The sequence below is a fragment of the Bos javanicus genome, chromosome 13 (assembly GCF_032452875.1).
Source record: "Bos javanicus breed banteng chromosome 13, ARS-OSU_banteng_1.0, whole genome shotgun sequence".
NCBI classification, from domain to species: domain Eukaryota; kingdom Metazoa; phylum Chordata; class Mammalia; order Artiodactyla; family Bovidae; genus Bos; species Bos javanicus.
The window spans coordinates 66,968,491-66,981,221 of record NC_083880.1 but is presented as its reverse complement, the minus strand read 5'-3'; the positions used below and the strand labels follow the sequence as shown (position 1 = coordinate 66,981,221).

The following is a 12,731-nucleotide window of genomic DNA, read 5'->3' as shown; positions in this document are numbered from 1 at the left end:
CTGGCCCCCTGGCTTCTCCATATAGCATTAGCAGTTCTGTATCAGATCATTTTCCGTGATTTGAATTTTAATTGAATGTTATTATGTTCCATCAGATAGATGCATTGTAATATAGCTACTGAGCCTCTAATCCTCAACATTGCAATTGTGACTGGTTTGAGGCAGTTGTAAACCACACCTAGATAAGCATCAAGCTGTCTTGTTCATGAGCTCTCTTGTTCATTCAATCCACACACACTCCCTGAGTCTGTGTCGGGCACTGACTGCTACTCTCATTCTGGCAGGAAACCAGACAGACACACGCCCTTGTAAAGTATTGCCTACACTTGGCTCCCTCATTTCCTAAAGTGCCTTGGGATACATTTCTCTTTATCAAACACATAGCGGATAAGAGTTTGTGAGTCTTCATTTGCAGGTACAAATGTCATCACATGAAGCCAGGACTCAGAGAGGTTAAATGAATTCTCCAATGTCACACAGCTAATAAGAGGCTGTGCTGAGATTTGAATTCCAGAAGCTGAGTTCCAGAGTCCCCTGGACTTCTCTTTTTTGACTGCATTGTGAGATTTGCCAGATCTCAGTTCCCAACCAGGGATTGAACCCAGGTCCGAGCAGTGAAAGCGCAGAGTTCTGACTACTAGACCATGGGGAACTTCCTCTCTGGGGGTTCTGAGTTCTTGCCTGATGCTGCTGTCTTAGAAATGGAGTTCCTGGGTCAAAGCACTGTATCATCTTGCGGGTTTTACCCACATGTGCTTTGATGGTGGAAGGTTTGGGAGGTGCCATCCTCCCATCAGCCCAAGTCCGTCTCTGTCTCCTCCTCCCCTCACCCCAGGGACTTACTGCTGTGGCCCGGTTCCCGTTCGTGCCATCAAGGAGGGTGACCTGAGCACCAAATACGACGCCCCTTTCGTCTTTGCCGAAGTCAACGCTGACGTGGTGGACTGGATCCGGCAGGACGATGGGTCTCTGCACAAATCCATCAACCACTCCCTGGTGGTGGGGCTGAAGATCAGCACAAAGTGTGTGGGCAGAGATGATCGGGAGGACATCACCCACAGCTACAAGTACCCGGAGGGTAGGTGCTGGGGCTCATCACTGCCCTGCAGATAAGCAGCGGGTTTTACCAGCCTGGTGGGCGTGCGTGCCTGTGTGTGTGTGTGCGTGTGTGTATTTTATCTGGCAGCCTGCACGTGACCTGATCTGTAGCTTACTGTCTATTTCAAGAAATTCCTTAGAAACAAGTGCAAATTTGACACACACACTGTGGAGGGGGGAGGCGATGGTAAAGGATTACTCATTTAGGGAAAGAATTTTATATTCCACAAAAGGATCCCATTTGGTTTTTAAGCCTCACTTTCTTGGTTGGTTTGACTCTTAGTAAAACCGAAAGGGATGGCTGTTAAACAGGAGAGGCATGCATCGTAACAAAAAATTAGGATGTCCATGTTTATTAATAGTGCGTGCGTCCATGTTGAGTCGCTTCAGTCGTGTCTGACTCTTTGTGACCCTATGGACTGTAGCCCTCCAGGCTCCTCTCTGTCCATGGGATTCTCCAGACAAGAATACTGGAGTGGGTTGTCATGCCCTCCTCTAGGGGATCTTCCCAACTCAGGGATTGAGCCCATGTCTCTTACATTTCCTGCATTGGCAGACAGGTTCTTTACCACTGGTGTCACCTGGGAAGCCCCTTATTAACAGTACTCATTAGTCATGGGAGCTACAATAGACGGGCAGTTCCATGCCTTTTTACTGCAGTGTATGTGCTGAAGAGGCTTGGAAGGCCAGAGGGGCCATGGAAGAGAAGCCCCATGGAAGACAAACTGTAGTGTTTATCGTTGCAGTATTTCATATAGAGCCGGGGAAGTGGGTATGAAGGTAGATTGGAAAGGTTCAAAGAGAAATGGACCAAAAGAAGCTTAAAGATAATAAGATGGGCTCAGTCAGACAGAAAGATGAAGCTTCTTTTTGCTACTGATGTTAAATCAGGAGTGGGGAAAGAAAGTGGTTTATTTTGCACATCCAGTGGCCGATTCAGTAGACAGATATTTTTGAAGCATCTACTGTGTTCCAAGCACAGTAGGTTCCACAGAAGTGACCAAGAAACCACAGCCCTCATCTGACCCCCACTGACCTTTGAAGGGCTGCCTGGGGATTGGCTGTGAAGTGGCCATGCTCCTGCAGGAAGGGATAAAACAGAAGGAAAAGATGATTTCCCTGGCCTCTGAAATGTCTAGAGCTGTTGATTTAATAGAAGAAATGGATATACACCCAACAACACTTGGGAAAAAATAAAAGGCACATAGGGGAGAAATAAATGGTATAAAGGAGGGGGCAGTTCTACTGGAGAACTCAACAGTTGGAGAAGTGATGGAAAGGATTTCAGGTAAAAGCAGTCCCTGTGCAAATGCTTGGAGGTGAGAAAGTTTGAATTGTATTAGTGCCTGCTAGGCACTAAGCAATGTTGTAGGCATTGGGTATGACTTAAGATTAAGTGAAACACAGTCTTAGTCCCTAAGAGACTTGCGAGTGTAAGCATATGAACAGAAAAAAAAAAACACCCTAGTGGGCCAAAAAAAAATGGCAGCTATGAAACTCCAAAAGGTATTGTGAGTCATTCATCCTGGGGAAGTAGTCAGAGAAGGCATCCTGGAGGAGGGGTCATTTGGGGATGGGTCTTGAGGGATGTATAGGAGTTTGCTTGTGGGAAGTAAATAAAATACTTTCCTCCTCCTGGCACAGTAATGTAAAGAAGGGGCTCCTTCTGGGTGTTCTGAGTCACCAAGACTTTGAGAAGCCAGCTTGCTCTGCCCCCAGCCGCCTCCTCATTGATCCCCTGTCCAGCTGTGATGAAGCTCTCTACCCTATCCCCACAGGGTCCCCAGAGGAAAGAGAAGCTTTCACAAGAGCCAACCATCTGAACAAACTGGTTAACAAAGAGGAGACAGGGGTGGCCATGCGGATCCGTGTGGGCGAGGGCATGAACAGAGGCTGCGACTTCGACGTCTTTGCCCACATCACCAACAGCACCCCCGAGGAGCACACTGGCCGCCTCCTGCTCTGTGCCCGCACTGTCAGCTACAATGGGATCCTGGGACCTGAGTGCGGCACCAAGGATCTGCTCAGCCTTTCCCTGGAGCCCTACTCTGGTAAGGTTCTGTGTTCCTGGAGCAGCTGTTGACCACACTGACTGGACTGTGCCCCGAGCACTGAGCATGTACAATCTGCCTCACTGCAGGTCTGGCCCTGTCCTTGGCACTTTATAAATAGCAACCCAGTTCCTTCTTATAACAAAAGTAGGAGGTGGATTCTTGTATGGCTCCTGTTTTCCAGTTGAGAAGACTGACAACAGAGAGGTTAAGTAGCTTTCCTAAGGGCACACAGTTAGGAAGTGACAGGACAGAAACTTGAACCTGTACTCGCAGCAACTGTTCTATTTTGTTTCAGCTCATCTTCATGTGACCCCTGACTGCTTTCCCAGACTCTCTACTTACTGCCCCTTCCAGCAAATTCCTTCCATCTGCCTCTAGCAACTCACACTGCAGCTGTCTCTCCCCAGAGCCCTTTAGAGAACCGCTCCTGTTCTTCTGGAGGTTCTCAGGGAGAAGAGATTCAAGACTAGTGCTGCCCAGAGAACTGTCGGAGATATGAGAACGTTCTATATCTGCGCTGTCCACTAGCTCCATGTGACCACTAGCTCCATGTGGCTATTGAACGCTTGCAGTGTGACTCACGCAATTGCGGGACTAAAGTTTTCATTCCATTTAAACAGCCATATGTGGCCGGAAGCTGCCATGTTGGACAGTGTTGTTCCCACAGGGATGGGAAGAGCCTTGATCTTCTCTTCTTAGGTTTTTATCTTTTTAATTGGGGGTATAGTTGCTTTACTTTGTTGTGTTAGTTTCTGTGTACAGCAGAGTGAATCGCTGTATGTTTACATATATCTCCTCCCTCTGGGACCTCCCTCTCACCCCCTGCTCCCTATCCCACCCCTCTAGGTCATCACAGAGCTTCGAACTGAGCTATACAGTAGCTTCCCATTAGCTGTCTAGTTTACACATGGTAGTGTATATATATCAATCCTAAATTTCCAATTCACACCCCTCCCAACTGTGCCTACCCATCCATTCTCTATGTCCGAGTCTCTATCCCTGCTCTGCAAATAGGCTCATCTGTGCCATTTTTCTAGACTCCACATTTATGCGTGAACATATGCTCCAGGGCCTGGCCAGACCTCCCTGGGAGCAGATCCTCTTCCATGTTTGGGGCTGAAATGATGTCAGCGACTCACCCAGCCCTCACCCCTGGGCTGAGCCTCTGTCGCTCTTTCTTCCTGGTCGGTCGCCTGCACAGTCATCGTCCCCTTGATCCGTTTCACTGTCCGCTTTGTCACCATGCCTGGTTATCTCCCTAAAAATAAGCCGGAGGCCCTGAGTGGGGTTGTGGCTGATGAAGTCACTTAGTGACGCAGCGTGGAGCCTGGTCTCTCCCTCAGCCCCCGCAGTGGCCCTTTTCTGGCTTCTGTGTTGGGAGCCTACGGGCATGAGGAGGATAGGGGAGTCTTGGAGTTGGGAGAGGACCTGGGAACAGCGTGGTTTGAGCAGAACATCAGTCAGCTCTAGGGCCTTTATCTCAGGCAGGCACTCCTGGAGCTACACGCCAGGACAGAGCAGACTCTGTCAGCGTCCAGGAGCAGCGGGGAAGCCTTGGGGACAGAGCCAGTTGGTACCAGGCTAGGGCCCCAACACTTTCACTGCCAAAAGGCATGTGCAAAGGCCAGACTTGGCCTTGAATCTGGCTCTGCCACCTTCTATTATTATTCTTAATTATTGGTCACACCATGCAGCACGTGGGATTTTAGTTCCCAGACCAGGGATCGAACTGCTGCCCACCTGCATTGGGAGCGTAAGGTCCTAACTACTGCACAGCCGGGGAAAAACCTCTCCCACCTTCTAGATGTACAGCCTCGGGCCTCACACCACACTCAGCTGTCAGTTTGGGGCATTGACACGCCCCTCGTGGGTGGCTCTGAGGACTGAAGGAGATGTGTGTTCTGGAAAGATCTGGAAGATGTAAAATGGCGCCCGGCCATGGTGGGGCCCTTCATGCCCCACTGAGCAAGCGCAGACAGGTGTGGGGAGGACAAGAAGCACCTTTGCTGAACAGCTGCTGTGCCGGACAGTGCTCTCCAGGCTGGGCTCAGAGCTTCCTGAGTCACGGCCAACATTGCTGGTGTCTGGAGGACCGGGCTCTCAACTCTGCCTCTGGGCCCCAAGTCAGGGGCAGGACGCTGGCCCTCCAGGTGTGTGGGGTGTTTGGGACACACCCAGGTCCTACTTTCTGCACTTCCGCCTGCAGGCTGTGAGCTCCTGGGTATTTCTCTTCTCTATTCCAGGCCTCAGCTTCCCTATTTTTAGAAAGGTGGTTCATCTTTTCTTTATTTTTTTTTTTAAGTCAAATGTTGATTCAGGGAGGAAACCCACTCCATAAACAGAGTGGGGGCCACCTCCAAACGCAAGAGAGACCTGGTTCATCTTTAGAGAGCGCCAGCCCCGTTGTGCGAATGCACGTGTCAACTCTTCCTCACATTCAGAACCTCTTCAAAGGGCGGAAGTGTCTTTCCTGGAATATGTTTCATAAGGTGAACCCCAACCTGAACCAAGATGCCGGAGTGACTTCCTCCCGGGCCGCTGTTGAGTCACCCTTTGCCTCCCAGATACATCTGGGCTCCTCACAGCATTGTTCTGCTTCAGCCACGCCTGCCAGTGTCTCTTCCTGGGAAAGTGTTCACAGCAGAAGGGTCCCACCTGCTCTGTAGACCCCCGAGGGGCACAGCCTGTTGGGAGAAAGCGGAGGAGGGCAGCAGTCCGGGGCACTGCCCTCAAGCTGGAAGCTGGGGCTAGGCCAGGGTGCGCTATTGAGGCCTCCCAGGCCAAGGTCACCCTGATTCTCCCACCCTCCGAGACCCTGAACTTTTCCTGAGTTGCTGGTTATGCTTTGATGATAAGATCCAGGGGATTTCTACATGCTGGTGGGCAGGAAGCCAGGCCTAGGACAGCTGAACTGAAACCAGCGGCCCTTACCCTGGCCTCCTGGCTCTGCGGCTCTCCCGCTTCCTGCCCGTGCCCCCTCTCTCTGGGGCCCTCACCCCTCCAGGTGGGGCAGCACAATCTCTGTGATGGTCAAAGGGGTATCTAAGTAATGAGTGACAGTAACCGCACACGTTTCTTTTTTTCGGCCAGCGCTGGCCTGAAGCCAGGCCAAGGCCCCTAGCCCGTGGATGGCAATTCTCAAAGGTCCTGTCCCACCCTGACCTCAGCCTCCGGAAAAGTTAACAGCAGGGGCCACCCCCTCCAGGCTCCTGGAGAGCCGTGTTTTCCTTCTTCTCCGTGGAACTGGTCAGAGTTTCCACTCCGCTCCACCAATTCCTGACCCAGGAATTTTTCACTCCTTTTTGTCCTTTTTGGCAGAAGCTGTGTTTTTTTTCCCTTCTATGTCATCGGAGCCGAGGTTGGGGCAGGTCCACCCGGGGAATGAGTGACGAGAGGGCTGGGCGCTCATTTTCCAGAGAGCAGGATAGGGGGCACCGAGTGTGCATGGCCAGGACCTACACCTTGACCCATGCAGAGAGAAGGTGGCCGTCTGCTCAGGCCTTCACAGTCCTGTAGATGACCTCCCAGCGGGTGCTCACTGGCCTGGGCACCCCTGACCCTTGCTAATCTCCCTCATTAACAGTAAACTCAGGTCCTGAACTCAGAGCACTCAGCAGACAAGAATATGACCCTGAATGAATAAACTTGACATTGTTTGCTGGTGTTTGTTTTTACCAGCTTCCTCCTACTTGTGGTAAATAGACAGGTTTGCTGCAAATAATGGTAACAAGATTCCCTAACCAGAAAAGGTTGAAAAGTATGAAGCAAGCAGACTGAAAGAAAAATAATGAGCAAATAATGAGGATTTACTCAGACGTGTGAAACATCACATGAATGACTAGAGTTTGGGAAACTCGAGTCTCTTGGGGGGAGGAAGGGAGCAGATGACAGAAAAAGAGGAAGCAGCATCGCCCATCATGGTTGACTGGGCTCCACGGAGTCCCAGCACCATCCTTCCAACATTCCTGTTTGATGGGGGAGGCTCTGCCTGCAATGCAGGAGACTTGGGTTCCATCCCTGGATTGGGAAGATCCCCTGGAGAAGGGAATGGCAACCCACTCCAGTATTCTTGCCTGGAGAATCCCATGGACAGAGGAGCCTGGCGGGAGAGTTGACACGACTGAGCAGCTCACACACACACCCACACACACACACACACAAGGGACAGAAAGGATTTCTCCCAAGGTTCTCTGTGACCATGTGAACAAGCAGAGCCTGCCGTAAGCCTATGGATTCTCTCTTTTTTTAAAAAAAATAGCAGTATAGTTAATTTACAGTGTTGTGTTAGTTTCTGCTGTACAGCAAAGGGAGTCAGTTATACACATATATACACTGTTTTCTAGGCTCCCTTCCCAGACAGGTCATCTCAGAGTATTGAATAGAGTTCCCTGTGCTATTCAGTAGGTTCTTATTAGTTATCTAGTCTAAATATAGTATGTATATCTCAATCCCAGTCTTCCAATTTATCCTGCCTCCTCCCCTCTCCTCCACTGGTAACCAGGAGTTTGTTTTCTACATCTGTGACTCAATCTCTATTTTGTAAATAGGTTCCTTTGTATCATTTCTTTAGATTCCACATATGAGCGATACCATTTGATATGTGTCTGTCTGTCTTCACTTAGTATGATAACCTCCAGGTCCATCCATGTCGCAGCAAATGACACTAATGCTAATGCTAACGCTAAGTCGCTTCAGTCGTGTCCGACTCTGTGTGACCCCATAGACGGCAGCCCACCAGGCTCCGCCATCCCTGGGATTCTCCAGGCGAGAATACTGGAGTGGGTTGCCATTTCCTTCTCCAATGCATGAAAGAGAAAAGTGAAAGTGAAGTTGCTCAGTCATGTCCGACTCTTAGCGACCCCATGGACTGCAGCCTACCAGGCTCCTCTGTCCATGGATTTTCCAGGCAAGAGTACTGGAGTGGGGTGCCATTGCCTTCTCTGGCAAATGACACTATTTCATCCTTTTTTATAGCTGAGTAATATTCCACTGTATATGTGTACTGAATTTTCTCTGTGGTCTGTGGATAATCCGTCCAGTTCCTGTGCCCTTTTCCACTGCTCCTGCCAGCCTCTCATAAGCTGACCCTGGTGCCCTAGGGCTTCCGTGTTCTTGTCTGAGAAACAGGGCTAAGATCCACACTTTGCTTCTCTGCAGTGGGGAGATTGGCCCTGCCAGCTTCGTTCTTACCCCCATCGCTGTGTGACTTTTGCTCTGAACTGATCTCTGGTCTTAGCTCTGCCCTGTGGGATCCAGATGCTCCTGGGAACAGAGAGGAAACGAGCAGAAACAGAGGGGGGAGGTCATCTCCCCAGGCTCACACAGTCAGTCAGTGGTCCAAACAGGACCAACTCTCCCCTTCTGAACACTTATGGGCAGAAGTGTTTCTTCATCTGTAAAATGGGTACAATTCCACCAACCTCGTGAGGGGAAATGGACATCCTGAGAGGTAGGGTGACTCACCCAGCATCCCCAGGTAGCAAAGGGCAGAGGCAGGATTAAAACCCAGGCCATTCCTCCCACTTCCTTTCTGGGAGTGCTAGAGCCAGGGCAGGTGGGAGAAAGTGCTGGGACCTGCCCAGTCATTCACCAGCTGTGTGACCTCAAGCTCATCCCTTGCCCTCTCTGTGCCTTGTGGAGGTGCCATAGGAGAGGTGGGGGCCATGATTCAGATGGCATGAGTGTTCTCCCTTCTCCCCTTCTGCAGAGAAGAGCATTCCCCTTCGAATCCTCTACGAAAAGTACTGTGATTGCCTGACCGAATCGAACCTTATCAAGGTGCGGGGCCTCCTTATTGAGCCAGCTGCCAATAGCTACCTGCTGGCCGAGAGGGACATCTACCTGGAGAACCCAGAAATCAAGATCCGGGTAAGGGCTGGGTCCCCAGGTCCAGATCCCACACCTGCATGTGCCTCCCTCCCTGCAGACTCAAGATCTCTGATGCCCCAGGATTCCTCAAATCTAGCTTCATCAAAGAAAAGCATCGTGAAACAGAATTTGGGACTCATAGCCTCCAGGGATGAATCCGCACATCCCAGAGTAGTAGGATCATGACATTTAGGGATCTCAGAATTGTGGGCCCTTAAAAGCTGAACTCCCAAGGCAAGATTCTGAGGTCCTGGGGCCCTGGTGGGGCAGGAAGGGGTGGAGTTGTTAAGGGCTCAGACTCTGGAGTCTATTTGTTTATCTGTAAAATGGGTGTTATAAGGATTAGCTGTGAGTCTACAGGAAACACATAGACTGTATCCAGCATGTCATGAGGGTGCAATAAAAGCTGATTAATACTGACCATCAGCGTCATCATGGTCATCACAGTGATTCACTTGGAGCAGTCTCAGCCCCAGGTCCTCAAGTGCTGCCGTTACAAATAAATGGTAAAGAGCAGGGGGTGGCGGGGTGGGGAGTGAGTGCTGTGTGCTGGACAGTCTGCTAGGATCTTGCATATGTTAGCTCAGTGAATCCTCGTGAGAACCCTGCAGTCAGGCATTTCTCTCCTATGAAGAAACCAAAGCTCAGAGAAGGTGGTGGTATCTTTGCCAAGGTCACACAGCAAGGAAGGGACAGAGATCAGCCTGCTTCCAAAGCCTCTGATTTTTCCACCCCAGACCTTAGAATGAAGGAGGCACTTTACACATCCCGTGGGTCACGTGGAGCCTCTCTGCACCTCCATGAAGGAGGAGGCCTGGGCAGGAGTCATCATCCGTGTTTTCTGGGCGAGGCGAGGAATGACAGCGGCGGAGCTGCGCAGACATGGGGCCAAATTGCAGTGGAGATGGAAATGGCTCATTTGGGACCCTGCCTGCCCTGGAGCGGCTCTGGGCCCCTCTCTCTCTCTGCTGCCCGTGACATCCGCCCCGTGTCTCCTCCAGATCCTGGGAGAGCCCAAGCAGAACCGCAAGCTGGTGGCTGAGATATCTCTGCAGAACCCGCTCACTGTGGTGCTGTCGGGCTGCACCTTCACTGTGGAGGGAGCAGGCCTGATTGAGGAGCAGAAGACTGTGGACGTGTAAGTGCCCGTCCCTCCCACCAGGGCCGGGAGCAGAGAGTGGACGCTCGTGGAGGGGACAGGTGCCCTTGGACACTGAGCCCTGGGCTCTAGCCCCCTCCTCTCATCACCCACACACTCACCCACACAGGTCTATATCCAAACACCCACACATCAGCTGCATCCTGCGCACACGGTTCACACAACTGAACAGGTACACATTCAGTCACTAAACCCCCGCCTCAAGACACACAAGTCCTCCCATGCACACAGGTGCACACGCGTGCCTGTGCCATGTACCCTCACAGATAATTGTCTATATACACATATGCTTATGAGCATTTACACTTGTTTTTTCACTTTTTGTTGTAATATCATTTGCATACAGTATACAATACAAATCACATATGTACAGCTCAGTGCATTTTCATGCATGTGGTCACATGAGCATCCACATCTTACGCCCTGGCACACCATTCACTCTCATACACATACACACACACACAGGAGGGCGATGGCCCAGGCCCTTGAGAGTTATGAGCAGGGCCCATTTTATCCTGTCGTTATTCAGCTGTACATCCGTGGAGGCACTGGGCTGAGATCTCAGTAGTCACGTGTCATCCCCATCCTTCATCATGGGGACCAGGCCAGAGCCCCTCTCCTTACCCTCTTTCTCTCTCTCTCCCAGCCCAGACCCCGTGGAAGCAGGGGAGGAAGTCAAGGTGAGGGTGGACCTGCTGCCTCTGTACGTGGGCCGCCACAAGCTGGTGGTGAACTTCGAGAGCGACAGGCTGAAGGCCGTGAAGGGCTTCAGGAACGTCATCGTTGGCCCCTCCTAAGGGGTCCCCGTGCCAGCCCCACCTCAGCCACCGAGGGCCCCCACATTGACCCCAATCTTTATCCCAAGCTAATGAACAAAACTTGCCCCTCCTTGGGCCCTGGACCTCAGGGCAGGGGTGGGCTGCCTGCGGGGGCCCTTTGGAATCGAATGTACTTCCCGCCCACCTTGTCCCCCTGAGCCTGTCTCCCCACACCCCTCACCTATGAGGGAGGCTCTGTGTCTGCACTGTGGGAGCTCTCCTCTTGGCTGACTGAGCCTGGAGGGTAGGCCATCTCCCCCTCCCTTCCCAGCCCAGAGGCCCCTTAAAAAGCGACTGACCACCCACCAAACTGATTGATCGACATCAGAGCCCCTTTCCAGGAAGCAGGCAAAAAAAGTGTGCCCAGTGACCAGATCAAGGAATTCAGCTCCCTAGAGTACCCTGAACCCTTTCCCCAGGTTGAGCCCAGACCCTGGGGGCCCTCGGCAGAGCCTGAGCAGGTGCAGATGGGGAGGGTCCCAGGAACAGACCACACCCCAAATCCCCTCACATCCCAGCAGCCCTGACCCAATACTTCCCCCACCCTCTCACAATGGCGAGGCGCCTAGTAAGTACCTGGCACTTCCTGGGCATACTGCTGCTCACACGCCCATCAGCCCATTCAGTCCCCATGGGAAACTGCAAAGCGGGAGCTGAGGAGACTGGGCTCGGAGAAGGGAGGCAGCTGGCCCTGCTCCCGTGGGATCCTGGATATTTGCAAGGCTGGCTAATGCAGAGGCACAAGAAAGGAGCCCGGCTCTTGTGACTCTGAGTCCAGTGCCCCATCCACCACTCCAGCCCTGACCTGGCTGCGTCCGAGAGGCCATTTGGAACCTGATCAAAAAGGATCCAATTAGGACGAGGAGATGGGAAGGGCTTAGAGTCCTAGGTTCAAGGCCCAGGTCTGGCCAGCTACTGCCTTCCCCTCCTCTGGGCCTCAGTTTCCTCTTTAGTCACAGGGAGTGATTGAACCAGCTCATCTCCAAGGCCCTCCCAGCTCTGCACTTCCGGTGCCTTGTATGACCCAGCCTCGCCAATGACAGCAGGTCCTCCTCCAGGGCTTCACAGAGCCTTGGGACACAGACCCAGGATGCTTCAAAGTGTGAGACCATGACCGTGACCACCTTCCTGTCCCCAGTCGTGTCTGGGTCCCCCCACCTGTGCCCAGGCATCTGCCTTCGGAGCCCATTTATAGGGGGGAAGAGACCCCCCGAGAAACCCCTGTCCTAACCATGAGCCCGCCCACCGCAGTGCCTAGACGTCACAATAGCCTTAGTTGCCTATGCTGATCACCCAGCAACAAGGCTGGCATCTTAGCCATCTCCTCTTTGAAGAGCCAGAGTCCTGGAACACAGCCCCTGCCCCCTGACTAAGCTTGGGGACCCCACAAATTGCCATCTCTGACTTTATTCCTCACTCTCTCCATGTGACCAGGCTTCCCTCAGCCTGGAGGAGGGAAGTGGGAGAGAATTCTGTGAGTGGGGTCAGAGCCTCCAGGGAGCCCCCAAGCCCCAGAGAGGGACTTGGGGAAAGTCACGCTTGATACACTTAGAACTTTCTGCTTTGCACAAGGAGAAGCACAAGATGAGCCAGTATATATTCGTTCTATATAAATTTTGCTCTGTTTCCCTATGGTTTTATAAACGCTTTTGGGTTCCAAGCAAGCAGTAGATGTGCTTTTGAGCTACAAACAGCGAGCACTGAAATAAAAGTTTATTTTTCACATTCAAACAA

The 12,731-nt window shown here is 51.8% G+C and overlaps 1 protein-coding gene across 1 annotated transcript in view; it reads left to right on the top strand.

The window, feature by feature from the left end:
• Positions 1–12,731, top strand: part of TGM2 (transglutaminase 2) — a 34,529-nt gene extending 21,798 nt beyond the window's left edge. The window contains exons 9-13 of the mRNA XM_061437557.1: positions 836–1,078; positions 2,877–3,149; positions 8,860–9,020; positions 10,022–10,158; positions 10,826–12,731. Of these exons, the coding sequence (XP_061293541.1) occupies positions 836–1,078; positions 2,877–3,149; positions 8,860–9,020; positions 10,022–10,158; positions 10,826–10,976 (965 nt within the window). The 3' untranslated portion in view covers positions 10,977–12,731. The remainder of the gene's footprint in view (positions 1–835; positions 1,079–2,876; positions 3,150–8,859; positions 9,021–10,021; positions 10,159–10,825) is intronic.